The sequence below is a fragment of the Eublepharis macularius genome, chromosome 10, assembly GCF_028583425.1.
Source record: "Eublepharis macularius isolate TG4126 chromosome 10, MPM_Emac_v1.0, whole genome shotgun sequence".
Taxonomy (NCBI): Eukaryota; Metazoa; Chordata; class Lepidosauria; order Squamata; family Eublepharidae; genus Eublepharis; species Eublepharis macularius.
In genome coordinates this window covers 32,308,559-32,325,594 of record NC_072799.1, presented here as the reverse complement: position 1 = coordinate 32,325,594, position 17,036 = coordinate 32,308,559, and the positions used below count along the sequence as shown (strand labels likewise).

At 41.1% G+C, this 17,036-nt stretch overlaps 1 protein-coding gene across 3 annotated transcripts in view; it reads right to left on the bottom strand.

Moving 5' to 3' along the window:
• The window catches only part of SEC24B (SEC24 homolog B, COPII coat complex component), a 42,843-nt gene extending 26,029 nt beyond the window's left edge, over nt 1-16,814 (bottom strand). The window contains exons 1-4 of one of the 3 annotated variants that reach the window (XM_054990036.1): nt 16,591-16,814; nt 9,588-10,298; nt 7,354-7,515; nt 2,370-2,474 (exon numbers count right to left, since the gene is read on the bottom strand). In XM_054990036.1, the coding sequence (XP_054846011.1) occupies nt 2,370-2,474; nt 7,354-7,515; nt 9,588-10,298; nt 16,591-16,729 (1,117 nt within the window). In that variant the 5' untranslated portion in view covers nt 16,730-16,814. The remainder of the gene's footprint in view (nt 1-2,369; nt 2,475-7,353; nt 7,516-9,587; nt 10,299-16,590) is intronic. The other 2 variants (XM_054990034.1, XM_054990035.1) reach the window with 2 other exon arrangements.
• Nucleotides 16,815-17,036: the final 222 nt, after the last annotated feature.

Genomic DNA, 17,036 nt, shown 5'->3' with positions numbered 1-17,036 from the left:
CTCCCTGTCCTAGTCTCTGTGCTCTTTAATTCAAATTGAATCATATTCTTCAGTAACACACATTTCCAGTTTTCTTTAATATTTACTTCACATACTGACCGCAGATAACCATTATATATTACAATGAGATGTAATTTGCTTATTTTGGTTTTGCTTATTTTAAATTACTCAATATGGTAAGCTACTCTTTTTCAGAAAAAGTTTAATTCAGGACTCAAGGATGAGCACTTTATCTTTTATTTTAAAAGGACTCTAAATTTCCAAGATCTGTTTCATCCAACTGGATAAATAAACTCTGATGCATTAAAAGATTTAAAAGTCTTAAAGTTAGCCTGCTTTAAATTCAATCAAGACAACTACAAGTCTAGGCATAGTGTCACATTTCTTGTTAGTACCAATAAAGCTCTGAAAACCAGAATGAAATTTCTAGATGCTTTGTCAACTCTCTTCATGTATTATTCCAGGCCTATTCTAAAGCTCAGCACAACAGGCCAGTACCATACACAGCTTAAAAACATTTTTGCTTCTTAAGGGTGACCCACGGCAAGTTAAGAGACTAGGGGTTAAACAGCATAGTGGTAGCTAGGCCATATCACAACCAGCACTGGCCTATGCGGTTTCTAAGAAGTTTCTTAACATAGTTTGCTGACACAACAGGGATAAAAGGACAGAGTAAGAACCTACTAAAATGTTTTGTAATATGGCACTCAAAGCATGAATTAACAAACTCTTCAAAAGCTACAACTCCAAAATTAAGGCATTTTCCCGTGAAAAACAGTCCTTGCAAACAAGAAGTAGTTTGGTTCCCATTTTTTTCCCCACAAGTATAACCAATTGTTCGAAAGGTGAAGATATTCTTATATTTGCTACGTTGTTTTAAAATACCACAGCAAATCTTTGGAAGTTTAAGATAATTTAGAACAGCACAGACACTATCTGCTTGTTAATTTGATTTAGTTCCAGAACTTGAAATTTGGTTTCCTTCAAGAAATCCAAGCAACATTCAAATTTTAACATCTCACGCTTAAATCAACTTCAAGAGATTCTCAAAATTAAATTGTGGACATTACTTTATTTTCTAAAAATGGTTTTTTAAAGCATAATCATCATTCCCTCCAATACTGAAACTGATAGTCAAGTTCCTAGCAGTAAGGCAACAAAATGAGAACACAGCCAAGAGTTCTGAATTCTCAGGTATACTTTTGCAATGGTTTTGATAGGGATGGACAAATTAAGCAAGCTAAATAAAACAGTGATATGCATTTTAAAAAAATATTTCAAACTATAGTAAGATGCTCAGTGACAGCTCTGTATTATGCTGGTATCTAGTATAACGCATAAATAGAAGATTAAACAAAGACACCTTTATTTTTACTCAATGGTAATGCAGAACAATTTTGTGCAGATTATTGCAGAAGGGTGTAAGAGAAAGAGCAATTGAAAAAAATCAACACAACAGTGTTATATGAAAAGTTACCAAACCACTAACACACTCCTGAGGGCACATCTATGCATGCCAAATTGGCAACACTTCCATGCACTACCTGGGGAAATGCGTATGGGAAAAGCAGCATAAGCACACTATTTATTCTTCATTAATATAGCAACAAATAATTTTAAATAAGTTGTAAATGTGTATTTCTGTATCTTAATTTTTAAAAAATAACCACATCAACATACCACAGCTTAAGAATTTATTTAATTGTGGCAGCTGAACTTTAATCACGTTTGCTAGACTCTGTTTTTGAAGTTTGCCTATGCTTAAATTGGAATGATGTGTCCACTGAATAACTACTCATTGCAAAATGAAAAAGGCCAAATGGAACATACTGGCAGATACATTACCATGTAGGTAAATTATCACTTACAAATGTTTGTCGGCATAATAAAATGAAAAAAAATGCAAGTTACCACAGAAGTCTGTACATCTCAGAAGGTATGTGATCCTAAACAGAGTTACACCCTTCTAAATCCACTGAAGTCAATGGGCTTAGAGGAGTTTAACTCTGCTTAGACTGCACTTAATTACTGACAACCTTCTCATACCAGATAAATACCAAATTATGATAATGTATTTAACTTTAAAGAAAGCAATCTGTGTTTATGATGAGATCAAAGAAAAATCTATTATTTCTAATGTGAGAAATCCTGCAAAGGCAACACAGAAATTTACTGGAAGCCTAACTGAACATTATGAACTTCCATGCCTTTGATTCTAAATGAAACTTTTACTGAAGAGGTTTTTTTTTAATTATTGATCTTCATGTTTTACTCATATATAAAACAGAATTTCGGCCTTCTTCAATTTTTTACGATAATCAAAAATGGCCATGAAACATGAGAAATACTAGTGCAAAGCTAAAGCAGACCTGCTTCCTCATCCTCCTCATCCTCTTCCTCATCATCTGTACTTGATGACAAGGGAGTTGCTGGAGAGCTAGCTTGATTATTAACATATCCACCATACTGCATGCCTGTGAAGTGGAAAGCACAAACACAAGAATCAGACCGTCAGGAAAGGTAAGAAATTGAAAGCATAAGTCAGAGCACTAAGGGAGAGAGCAAAACCAAGCATTATAAAGGACATCTCAACATGAAAAGTGAGCAAATTACCTAAACACTTTTAAAGAAGTTTAGCTGGCATTTTTTAGTAGCATGGTTTGGTTAAATATTAGTAGCAGACAAAGAAATTTAGTAGAACTAAAACAAATCATTGGTACACATCTTTAAAAGTTAAAATTCTTTTTTGAGCTTCATAGTTAATTAGCATGGGCACAAATACAACACGATTTCTCTAAGCAACCCTTTCCATATCCTTGGCATGCAATTTCAGTGTCTTCACTGCTTTCCAAAGTGATAGCATTTTGGAAATAAGTTTGTCATGCGTGAAATGAGTGCAAAATGTTATTTTTCCTTAATCCACACAAACTGTGTCAACAACTAAGGCTATCATTAAGTGTCAAAAATTCTCTACCCCAAGAATGTGATCGAGCAAAGGAAAACACATAGGATTACAACTGTTAACTACAGAAAGCAAAAGCTCTGTCCACACATACTTTACTATCCATAGCAATGGCACATAAATATGAAGTAGCATTCATGTTTTGGAATACACTTGCATGGTTACTATGATTAAAGAACAAATTTCTCCTTTTTGAAGGATTTTTCTCCATAGGAAATAACAGAGAGTAACTGGGGGCGCTTTGTTTAGGAGCCCATAGAATTAGACCCCCCCCCCTGTTCCAATCTACTTGAAACTTGGAGAGTCTTTAGAGGACAGGCAGCCCTCACTCCACTGCCATTTTGGTGACACTAGCTCCACAAACAGCCCCTCCAGCCCCCTGGAAAGATTCCCCCTTAGGGAATAAAGAACCCAGTTAATTTCAGAATCTCCCCCCCCCTCCCAAAACCGCAGCCAAATGCCAAACCAGTACTTAAGGACCTAAATTTCAGGAACACTGGTATTTATGGCCTTCCCTATACCAGAATCTGAAAACACTGTTATTTTTGTGCACATCCCTAGTTATATTACATACATCAATCATAATATGTATCTTTAAAAAATTAGGTTCCAAAAGCCATTGATCATCATCACTGTCAACATTATGAATCAGTACTGACAAGACATAAGTGGAAGAGATTTAAAATAAAGACCATCACCAGAGGTACCTTGAAATACTGATCTCAGATACCCCTTAGACTGCATTGCATATACAAACAGCACATGTGCCTGCCTGGAAGGAGAGAGCCAGAAATGGGCAGAGAGAGAGAGAGAGACTACAGCTCAATCCAATTCATGTTTACTTGAAAGCAAATCCCACTAAGTTTACTGCGGTTTATCACTACATAACTGTAAAGTACTGTGACATCCGGTGCATGTTCTCTCTGGAAATAAAAAGAACAAAAACCACCTCTGTATCTTTGCTTCTATCATTGGAACTATCAATGGAAGTTCTATCAACAGAATTTCCTCTTCACCCAGGCATGGATGCAAGGTAAGGTGAAGGTCATGATCCCATGCACAAATAAAGGGAAGTAAAACCACTGAACTCAGAGCAACTTGCTTTCAAATAAAGTAATCAAGCCAATTTTGCTATGTGTAGGGGTGCTGGAAGATGTACAATCCAAATAACTGATTGCAGGCTTTCAGTAAAATTCAGGTGTGGAAATAAAAGAATACACCAATCTCTTAATTTTTAATTATTTCTATTGCAATACTCATCTGAACAATGCGAGAATGTTTACATGCAGATAAGAAACGTAATTCAGAACCAACTACTGCACCCCACCTTGTTGAAGGGATGGAAGTACATATCTACTTAATTTAGAAAGTAAGTATCCAGTATATAATATCACAGAAATCTGCAAGTTATAGCATACCTCCCTAAAACAATGCAATCCCACCAGCTAATGAAGTTTAAGTGTCACACTTGATTACAAAAAGTTTTATTTTAAATAATCACTTTTAATTTGACATTTCCAGTTGTGATTTCATCTATTCTAATCAATTGATGAAATTGATGTATTATATACATTAAAAATGTATGTTAATTTATATAAATGTACAGCCTTAATCTTGTTACATAAGATATAAATGACATTTTGGTTGACATGGAAACTGCTAACTCTCAGTCACCCAGTGAAACAAGTTTTAAACTGTAAATTATGCCATACCCATCTGGGGGAAAAATCAACATAGCAGGATAACTTTGGGACTTATTTTGCTGACACAATTGCTCAGATTTTGTTCCGTGGGAAATCACAACTCTCAAGACAACCAGAACTGGAAGTTCAAACTTGTCCTGAAAGTCAACTGGGCCACAGTTAATAATACCTTATAAAGAGAACAAGATACCAGACAGCCTGGCTAGTACCAGTTATCAAGGTGGTTTACCAAGTCACTCAGGCTTGACATCTTGAATGGATTTTGTGATCCCGGATGGTGATAGATAACAATGAGTGCTACCACCTCCCTGTTTAGAAAGATACAGCTTTTCCTCTCCTATTTAGACTTAACAACCATCATGCCTTTGTAAACTTCAGACCAAATTATTGAAGTGTTGCATGTCTCCACTGATACTAAAAATATCCTTGCTACCTTTGATGTTTGCTCAGATATTTAACTGATACAGAAAACCATGACCTGCTAATGGAATCACCAAAAACGCAGTACATCAGTACTTCAGCATCTGCACTGTTCCCCTATTCTCTCAACTGCAATTCAAAGTACTGATTTTACAATCTTAAATAGTTTGGACCAACGTATTTGCTAGACTATCTCCATTCCACTAGATGACTGCAGTCTAAGATCAACAGTACGTCCGCTACAAAGGAAATAAAGATTGTAAGGACTTGTAGGGCAACATCCTTCATGACTGTTTTCCAGTTATGAAATACCCTGCCCTCAATAAACTTGTCAAATACCTTGCAGAAACAGTAGCTTTTGGCAGAAGGACTACAAAACCCAGAGTAGGACACAGTAACGGCACTGATACCCCCAAACCCCAAACTTGGACTCTTGGAGTAAAGTCAAAAGTGAGAGTTTCCCTGGGTTTATATATGTGTTTGCTAACACCATTTTGAATTGATCTGCAGTTTTTTAACAAAGAGCAGCGAGGCCACCCTCCAGAACAGGCACATAGCAGGACAGCCCTAGGTGAACAGGGTCGCTGGCTGGCCAGCCACACCCTCCTTCCGCAGGAGGAAGATGGCAACCTGGTCAGTGAGTCTGTGCAGCCCCGCCACCATCTTCCTGCTGTTAACTACACCCGCCAAATGTGTTCAAGATACGAGAGAGGGCTGGGCTGTTTACAGTGCCAGGGATTGTCACTTTGTAATCCTTGCTGTGTGCAAAAATGAACAGGTTTTGTATTATGAGCTGCCTTGTATTTTTTTTCTTTTGAAAAGCGAGGTCAAGGTGTTCCTTAGGAATAGCACAGAGTGATTTATGAACACATAAACATCCTGGAAGAGGACAGGGAGGGGCGGGGGGGGGGGTGCAGTTTGGTGTAGTGGTTAAAAGCATGGAACTCTAATCTGGAGAGCCACATTTGATTCCTCGGTCCACCACTTGAAGCCAGCTGGGTGACCTTGGGCTAGTCACAGTTCTCGAGCTCTCTCAGCCCCACTCACCTCAAAGGGTGTTTTGTTGTGGGGATAATAATGACATACTTTGTAAACCACTCTGAGTGGGCATTAAGTTGTCCAGAAGGGCGTTATATAAATCAAATGTTGTTGTTATGAAAGCACCCAAATGAAAGCAGATCCTGCACAGGGTTGTGTGAATGCTGACAGTGATGGATTCAGGGAACTTTCCAAATTGGTAGAGGCTGGGATGGTGGAGAGACGTCTCTCCAGTTCCTTTAGCCTGCTGAAGTCCAGCATGATTGCCCTGTCTCCCTCTCCCTGGCCCCTTTGCAAAGAAATACTGCTGAAGATGAGACCAAGCCTTCCTCTCCCTGCACAGGTTGGGCAAGGCTAGGCAAGGCACGCTAGGCTGGGAAGAGGAGGCAGGGAAGGTAGCGCACGTCCTCCTTAGGATCACAGTGGTGTAGCAAGAGGCAGTTAGGTCGCCATCTTCCTCCTGCAAAAGGAAGTGAGAGGAGGAAAGCAATGGCAGTGGTGCATGGAGGCCTGCGGGGCAATCTCTCACCTCCCCTCTAACTCAGCACGCCAGGGCAAGGCCATGCCTCCAGACAAGCTGGTCAACAAGCAGCCCCACACACCTAAGGCTACCCCGCTGTTGTGGAGGGCGGGGAGCTTGCGGCTCTGTGTAAAAAAACCTTAAGATCAATTAAAAATGGTATCAGAAGACATGAGTATAAACTCAGGGAAGCCGTCCTTTCTAGCTTGGCTCTCAAGTTTGGGGGTTTAGTTGTCTTTAAGGAAGCAAGGAGAAGGTCTTTAATGGTGCATTAGTGCAAAGCATCACCACATAAAGGTCCACACTCTGCCATAGTTAATGATTTCTGAAGGAAAATGAATTATTATACTTGCAAAAGATTCTATTGGGAAAGCCAGCACTACCAATTTGACAAGACAAAATAAGGAGAGTATCTAACACATGTACTTTTCAGATATACAAATGAAATCCACAGTCACCATAACCTGAAAACAAAGATGCTGTCAAAAGCAGCCATGTGTGTGGCAATTACACACATGCACTGCAGATTATCCAATTCACAAGAAGAATGCAGTTAACCAAGTCTAAGATTTACTCTTTGGAATGTAATACCCAATAAACATCAAAGGGATTCTATGCTTTTAAAAAAATTTAAAGTCCCTCTCTAGCTTCAAGTTTAAAGTACCACTGAAGAGGATGGGATTTTTTTTTACTCTTCTGCTTTTTAATACCTTCATGTCGTAATGACTCTGATGGTTGTGTAAGGGAGGAGGCAATGGTAGGCTTTGTTGCTTTCTCTATAGCAAGTGTTCTTTCTGAAGAAGTCACAACTGAAGAAGATCCCTGGGCAGGCCTTGTAGGCTGAACACTCTGGTTTGCAGGATGTGGTTGTCCTGCAATATCAACCAAAAAGTGAAAAATATACAATTTAAGCAGCAAGAGAAGTTATATTTATGAACTTAAGAAGGTGAAAGTTTCATTAGGCTAGAGGGAGGAAGGGAAATTAACTTCTTACCTGTAAATCAGTAATGTTAAAAAGAGAATGTATTTTCCGTGTGATCATTTGAAGCAGCATCACAACAAAAGCCCATTCTATATTAAAGAACAATCATAATATAAATGGTGCCTGCCTATATAAGCTGAATATATACATCGTTCTATGAGCTGGATCCAGGCACCTTTTTGTGCTGATGAAAAAAGGAAGTGGAGTTATTTGGCTACCCAAAAAGGTTATGCTGGCAACTTGCAAGTCATGGGACCTGCATTTACAAAAGCCATTTGGCGCAATGAATGTGGGTGAGACAGAGTGAAAAAAACTGTCTAGATCCAACGCTATATATTTTAGACAATTATAACATTCATTAAAATCCTGAAAGTTTTGACTCACTTTGTTCTCCAAGGGTATTCTGCTGGATTACATGGCAGCAATATTGAGAATATGACTAAAGCTATGCCTATAATAGCTGTTCTGTACTACAAAACCCAGAACATTCTTCTACAGCAGAGAGATGTGAAAGCCTGGGGGGGGGGGCAGACAAATAGGTAGCGAGGCGCTTTTCCTGTTGTTTGAAGACTTTTTTCATTTTTTTCCAATGGGAAAATTAAAACATTGGGGGGACAGTGAAATAAAACTTGTGTGAAATATTTTCTCTTTTAGAATGAGTAAAATGCTTCTTAAAACAAGGTTTTTCACATTCAAAATGTACAGCATGAAAAGTCTCAGGACTTTTTTCAATTTTTTCCAATGGAAAGACTGGGAAATTTGGAAGGTACTGGAAAAAACCCTTCTATGAAATATTTTTTGAAAGCTTTTCTTTCAAAGCATTTTACATCTTTAATAGCAATTAATGAGCACATTCTGCTCATCTCTCAAACAGCAGGGGAAGAATCAGCATTCCAATTAAAGGGAAAGTTGCAGATTGTCACTTCTAGGACAAAAGTATAGGATACATAGTAGTAAAACAATAAAAAAGACTAAGCAGTGGGCCACATGCACTGTTGAGAAAAACATAATTAACTTGGGATTCAAAAATCAAGCATACAGCCAGATATAGCATTCTCTCTTGTTCATGATGTGTTTGATTAGTTAAACATTGTTATCAGGTAGCAGATAACTTGAGATTGCATTCAAGAAGAGGAACTGCACTACAAGTTTCCCCATGTTTGTGAAAATGCTCATCTCAAGCTGTTCTACTTAGATGGCATTTTTGGCACTTTTTCAAAATTCATTGGAAAGAGTTACATGTAAGACATTCTAATTTTATTTGCATCACTTAGTGAAAACACGTGCAATTGCCTTATACCAACACAGACCATCCGTCTAGTACTGTCTGCAGCAACCTCACAGAGGACTCTTCCAGCCCAGATACCCAGAATGCTCTCATGAGAGATGTCAGGAATTAAACCTGGAACTTTATGCACACGTGTGCTCTCTCACTAAACTATGATCAATCCCTCAACTGTGCAAGAATAAGCATATTACATTTAAGGATTTCAGATAAGATTAGGCTGCCACAACTAATGGCATCATCAACAAAGGAGGGGGGAAGAATGAGTGAGGTACATAGATCTTGCATCCATAATGTACTCTTCTAAACTCCTGCACCCAAAGCAGCCACAAAGATTTGCATTTGCCTGGTTCTAAAACCAAGGGATGAATTTCCAACAAAAGTTATGGATGGGTCAGGGGACCTAGACTTACCATGCCTTGATCTACTGCATTTCACTACTCTAATTACTTTCGTATCCTGCTTGGCTCATATTGAACTGGCCTGGGTAAAAAAACAAAAAAAACCCTCCCCTTAAGTGATGAAAAGTGGCAGTATAAGGCAGATGTGAGCTCCCTTTACTTACATGCAAGTAGAAAACACACACACGACCATTTAAATGGGACTGGGGAGACAAGATTTTTTTTTAAAAAGCTTCCATTGTCATTATATTCTTGGTCTTTAGTGTGGCACTGTACCTGTACTCATTGGGTTGCTTGAATTAGTCGAGGATCCTGCAGAGCTTCCACCACGATTCCCTTCCGTCAACTGGAGTTCTGGAGCAGGCCATGATACAGAATTATATCCCAAAGGAACTTTCTGTTGCACTGTAGGTGTTGCTCTGTTTTGACTAGAGTAGGCATTTGCCTCTTTTGTATGTCCAAGAGCTGGAACACTGTAAGAAGTAGGCACGTGTCCATATGGAGTGCCAATGGACATAGGAGGATATGAAACATTGGGATAAGCAGCACTGGAGGCAGTGGGCATGGCATAGTGACCAGAAGGAACGACAAATTCCTGAGATGGAACAGAAGAGCTGGCAGAGTGCAAGGCTGAAGTACTGTAGGGGCTACCAAACAAAGAATAAGACTGTGAAACGCTGGTATGCAATTGCGATGCAGAAGAAACCATTCCTTGGACGGGTCCAGATGATTCCACTGTGTGGGGAACTCTATTATATAAGTGTTGCAATCCCTGTGTGCTTGCCACACTGGGAGTCACAGAAGACGTAATGACGTTTTGTGCTGGTACTGAGTAGTGGGTAGAGTAATAATGGGCACCATAGTGGTTATCCAGCTGTGAAGGGGCAGCTTTACTGGGCACTTGTGAGTAGTGTCCAGAGGGGATACCATAGTTCTGAGGATGTGAGTCATATACAGAGGGATACTGCATCGGATTCTGCACAGGACCTGAAACAGGAGGGGAAAGTCCAATGAATTAAAATTGTATGCATTATTTGTTCTGCAATTCATAAAGTATCTTTTGCCTAAGAAAACTCATACCACAAATCAGTCTATCTTTAAGGGTTTCCACTACAAAAGACTAATACATTTTCTTTTCTAGGACTGTTCAAGTATTCAGTAACACCACTGTACTAATAGACAGCAGAATACAAAAACTCTTTTGCAACAACAGATGTTCACAGCAACAGACACAGAAGTCTAAACTAAAACGACATGTGGTACATTGGTGTATGCAATCTTTTCAAAAATAATTATACTATAATTATATTTTACAAGCAGGGACCTGAGAATTCTGTCACTGCCACGAGGGAAAGACCAGGGCAGCTTGGATAGGCAGGTGCTGAGCTTGGGCTGTGAAGGAATTCAGGCAGCTACAGGTTTCCTTCCAGCTAAAACACTGCCAGCGCTCAATTGCCTCAACATCAATTTGTAATGCCAAATGGGGGAGCAGGCTCCATCACCACTGGTGCTAAGTGCCCACCACCTCCTGCCACTGGCTTCTTTCCCTCCTAGCAGCTGAGGAGGAAGTAGTAGCAAGGAAGAGACAAAGGAAGGAGAAGGCAGTGGTGGAAGCTCAAACACTGGCAATGCTCAGTGCTCACCTTCCTTGGCTGCCTTTCTCTTTCCCTCTTGCTGAGAAGTGTGTGGGGGGGAGGTAAGGGGCAGCAGACAAAACACTACAAGCACTCAGCGCCTGATGTCCCTTGCCTCCTCTGTTTTCCCTTCCAGTGTCCCCCCCCCCACTCAGCAAAGCAACACTTGCTTTCTGCCCATCCAGCTTCTTCCCCTCTATCATTGGCCTCCACCAACTTCACCCACTGCAGTGACCTGAGATTTGTTTCCTGTATTCTATCTGCAGAAGCATGGACAATGCTTCTATGTTTGGGGAGTTTCTGTAAAATCTACCCATTTTTTGCTTTAAAAAGTTCTGCAAAGATCTCTCACTGTAGAAAAATCCTCTGTATATGAACCTCATTTTCAGATTTAACAATCTACAACTTGGGCTATATTCAGAATTAGATATATAATGCTATGGAACTGCAGCAGTGAACAGCTTTTTTGGCTGCTACTAGAAAGGCAACAGGTAGTTCAATCCCACCAAACCTCCTTGGGCATAAAAGAACTGATAAATATGGACCATTAGCAACAGGAACTGGAGATGAATATTATGATTAATTAGCAAGCTAACTGGACAAGATTTTTAAGCCACACACAAAAATGGAGTCACAAGAATCTCTCCCTCCAGTGCCCCCAGATAGCTTCCCATTTTTCCACCTGCAAAACTGAAAAAACAGTTCCAAGGAAAATTGCAACTCTACTCAAGTCTGTCAGATTGTTAACCTTGGCCTTTGGGAATGTTTCTGGCAATCTCAATATTAATAATAACTTAATAACTTTGCTAATTATTACTGATGGTAACAGGCTTAGTTTAACACAGGGGAGTGCTGACAATTTAAGTTTTTAATGATCAAATTTAAAAAGTGATTGTTTTAAAAACAATTCCTTCAAAACAAATTTCCTTATGTTTAAAATGGACTTAACTACTTGCATGCTTACAAAGATGATAAAACTAGGAAAGGTCACATTTGGAAATGTGCTAAAGACCTTTCATATAAAGGAAATCTTAAACACAATTTGTGATGGTTTCCTGGGGCTAGATACTACCCTCAAAGGACTTTCTATCACAATTTCTTGCCTCCTTCACTGCACCCAGGTTCCCAGCAGAAATTAAAAAGGTAAAAGACAACATCTGGACTTCGATATGAACCCACTCAAGCCTGGATTGATAATTAAGGAATAAGGTAAATGGACAGGTACCAGAGTTTACTTTTAAACTGATCAAGAATGTTTACTTACAAGAAGAAGAAAAAAACCAGATTAATAGCCAAACTACGCATGACAGTAGCCCGAGTCTGACTTGGGGATACTTCCACCATTTTGAAGCCTAAAGCAGTCAATTTAAAAATGCCAGAAGACAGCACATCTGGACCAGGTGCTCTTGTTGTTGTCGTCCCCCCACTCCTTTTCAAGTGCCAAAACAGCCACAGGGGGTGGTATTTTAACTCGTGAAAAGGTATGAAGAGGGGAGAAATAAGATCACCCAATCAAGCCATGCTGCAGGGCCAATCAAGATTAGACCCTCATGGCATTTTTAAATCACCACATTAGGCTTAAAAATTGCAGCAGCGTCCCTGGGTCGGATGTGGGGACACTGTCATATCTAATTTGACCCAGAGGTCAATATGAACAGGAGACATAAAAAATTGGGATGTCAAGATTTTAAACAGCACATGATATAATCCAGAGTTCTCCACTGTAATTCTGTAACTGTAAAAGTCAGGGCAGCACCAACCACGGGACCTGAAGAAGTGAGCTGTACCCTACCACAAATTTTGTTAGTCTTATGTATGACAATGGTCAGCTTCCTGCAGGAACAGATACAGTTAGCAAGCCATCCTCCGTTCAAAAATGCAGCCCTATCAACTACTGCCATCTGACTTCTTCTCATACAGGAATATTCTGAAACTGTAAACTCACATATTGCAGGGAAGTGTAATCCTATCCAGAACAGACTATGCATTTATACCTGTATCAGATTTAATACAAAATATTAGCAATTCCATTTTGCCTAGATTAATTTTCAATATATTCACGATGCACCAGATCAATCTGCTGCTAAGTGGAAACCATGTCCATACATAACCCAACCAATTTTGGTAAAGCATGCACAGACAATACATCCCACAGCGCTCATACAGCTCTATGTCATCTTGTGAGGCTGAAAAAGTAGTTGGAAAGGATATGAGAAATCTTTGCCTTGTATTACATTCATATACAATTCTGGCATTTTCTGATTCCATGCGCTCCACTTAGACACCAAGGGAGCCAATGTAGTTTATAGTTTGTTCCTTCTCCTTACTCTTAACAGAAAATCCTTCCCATTCCCATGAGTTTTACTTTTCATGTAATAATCTAAGACTTCCATTTCTTCTGGTTCATGAAAGATTTATTTCACTACCATATTTGGTAAGTAATCTGCTTAGATATGCTTGCTTATATAAATGCAATAACTTACATTACTTTTAGAACCCACAAAAGTTATTTGTCTTTTCTTACAAACCTGGATTTCTGCCATAAACACCACTTGAAACTTCTTACTTAGCTTTGCCAAATTTCTATTAATCTTTGTCCAACACTGACAGATTAAAAACTGTTGGTCAAATACATTTATAAACACTGTGTTTGTATTACATTTAAAAGGTAAAACATATAACAATTACAAAGGACAACTCTGGTCCACCAGTATCTGTCACAAAGATTTGCATTCTGATATCATGACAAACCACAATCACTTTAAAGTGTGGATAGTTAGGTAGCTAGCCATGTTGATATGAAGTAGAACAGCAGGATTTTTGTCCAGTGGCACCTTAGAGACCAACAAGCTTCTGAGAGTCAGAACTCCCTTCTTCAGATACAAGTAGGAATGGAGATCCCTGAGCCTTTATATCCCATTCAAAGGTTGGTGGGGTGTTACAAGGGAGGGGATCAGGATGTAAAGGTTCGATGAAGCTGATTAGAGCAGAAATTAGCATCTGCAGTGAGATAAGAATCTTAAGTGTCTGTTGAGTCCCAGGGCGGGGGGTGGGGGGGGAGTAGTTCATTTTTCTGAATTTGTGAATAAACTCTATTTCAGCAATCTCACGTTGCAACCCCTAGAAAGTCTTCAATCTTGGTGCGCTGCTCACAGACTAAGATATGATTCTGACATCCAAATGCAGCCTAAGGCACACATATTTTAATACTGATGCACTTGCGCTGGTAGACACAGATGCGTATACAGTGGTAAGGATCTTTGATTTCCAAGGAAAGGGAGATTTTAGGTTACTTGCTTCATTTTACACATAATCTCACAGCCTAAAGGATTATAACAAAATATCTATAGAATGCTATACATAATGTAACAGTTCTGCTAAGGCAGTCAATAGGCCTGCCTGATTATCCCATTTTCAACAGTGGCAAACCAGATGCCTCAAAGCATGCAAGCAGTGCCTTCCTCCAATGCCAGCCCCCAGCATTTGGTATTCAGAGATCCATTACATCTGAGGGTCTGTGCTGGCTCATAGGCAGTAAGGGACATATGCAATATGAATCTGTCTAATAGTTATTTATCCAACCCTGCTTGTTTTTCCATACAGTGACTGTCTCACATGAAAAATATATACAACACGGAGACTTAAACTCAGAGACCAAAACAGATACTACCAGTATGGACAAAACAAAGTGGTGGATCTCTATTTGCAGAATATGTTTGAAGGGATGTCTACAAAAAACCCTTGAAAAATCCTAGTGTGCACAACCTGAAAGAGGCTGGCTGCAACCATGGAGCTGCTCTGGATATCCCAGAGCAAGCAGTAGTCTCCAGCTGGCACAGAATGCTGAACCAAGCTGCAGTCACTCCATTGTATATCAATCAGATCCTGGGTTCAATTTGAGATACTGGGCAGCACCTCTGAAGCTTTTCCTGGCCAAGGTCCCACATACTTGCAGGACTGCCAATATTTTCCTCTGCAGCAGCTTCACTCATATGAGCAAAGACTTCTAAAGATGCCATCCTGCAAAGGGGCAGGATCAACAGCTGCCAATCCCCAAGTTTTATTTGCTGTTGCTCCCATCTCATTGAATGTCTGAGGATGTTAGAAAGGTTTACTTCACAGAAGGTGTAAAACAAAAACTGCTTGGGGTGTTTTTATGAAGGAGAATTAGGGTCAACAAGCTTTTCTGCTGTTGAAAAAATATTTAAAGGACCTTTTTGACCACCCAGAAAGACTGCATGGAGAATCACAGGGCCATCACATACAAAAGCAACTGGTGACAATGACCGTAATATGCAAAGAACTGGGCAAGAAGAGGGCATAGCTGTCTGGATGCAACCCAATGCCTGTGAAATTTTGGGTAGCTTTTATTCCTCCGTTCATTGCGTATATTATACTCTTGCACTCTGTCTATAATTTTGTAATCCAGCTTTGTGGCACTATTTATGCAGCTGTTTTATGGTGGGCACTATACTGGTTTTGGTGTCCTGTTCTCCAATTTTGTCATACAGTTTTGTTACACTGCTGGTTGTACATATTATACAGCTCTTCCCCACGTTGTTTTTAATCAGGCCACTGTTTCTAACTTGTGTAATCTACTTTGAGTCTCAGCAAGACAAATTAAGTAAACAAAAATAAGTTTATAAAACTTGCGGAGAGAGAGCATTTCTCTTCCTCTCATAATATCAGAACTCCATGTCAACTAACAAAAATGGCCAGCAGTAGAGTTAAGATAGCATTGGTTAACAGCTTCTTTATCCAGCACATAGTAAGCTTGTGGAATTCATGACCAGCACAAGATGCACTGGCTTTAAAAGAGAACTAGACAAGCTCAAGAAGAGCAATGCTATTAGCCATGACTCCTAAACAAAGCCTCCAGGTTCAAAGGTAGCACTGCCTCTGAGTATCAACTACTGGAGAAAAGCCGCAAGGTTTTTGCCTTCAACCCCACATTTGTGGGATTCCTAGAAGGATCTACCTAGTCAATATCAAGTACACTTTGCTGGTTGGTAACCGGGTTGGTCTGCAGTAGAACAGCAGGACTTGAATCCAGTGGCACCTTTGAGACCCTGAAAACTCCTGTTGGTCTCGAAGATGCCACTGGACTCCAATCCTACTGTTCTACTGCAGATTAACGGCTATTTACCTACAGGGCAAAGTCTATGAAGGGATCTCAGGATAAGAGTCCAGTGGCACCTTAGAGATCAACAATATTTTCAGAGTATAAGCTTTCCACCGTCATGGCATCCGAAGAAGTGAGTCTACACCCTGGAAATCTTGGTCTCGAAGGTGCCACTGGGCTCCAGTCCTGCTATGCTGGATTGGAAAGATCTTGACCTGACCCAACCCCATCTGCCGACAAGCCTTGAAAGGGGCAAGGAGAATAAGTTATAAATGCCACGGCAAAGTATACACCCACCACAGATGCGGCCTTTCCCACACACCCTTTTACACCACAAGTCCAGCCCTCGGGGCACAGCTGATGCCTTAACCAGCTCCCCCATCCCCACAGCCCCCGGGCCACCCCGGCGCCCACCAGCGACGCCTCCCCTTCCCCTCGCTCCCCGCGGCCGCCGCGCTCTCCCGCCTCACTTCCCCTTCCGCCTCCCCGCCCTCCTTCCCTAGGCCCAAGCGGCCTCCTTTACCGTTCTGGCAAAGCCGCGCGTTCTCCGCGCCGCCCGCGTTAGCGGGGAGGGCGCCGGGCCCGCCTGGCAAGGAGCGGCCGAGGGCGGCGGGCGCCAGGGGCGGCGGCGGCGGGGGGAAGCCGGTGGGGGGCACGGACATGGCGCCTGCCGCCGCCTCCTCTCCGGCGCTTCTGCTTGAGTGGCTGGGGCGGGGAGAGGCGGAGCGGGAGCGCGCCGACGTCGCTCGCCAACGGAACCGACTCGGCCACCGAAGAGACGCCGCCGCCTCCTCGGAATCACCGGCAGACGCGCGGGCAGAAGGGCCTTGGGAGTCACGGCCGCCGCCCACAGCGCCCCCTAGCGGCACCACCAGGCGGCTAAAGGAAGCAGCGTCCTTAAGAGCTGCTGCGGTTCCCAACTCTAGGCTGGAAAATTCCTGGGGAGTTGGGGGTAGAGCCTGCGAGGCC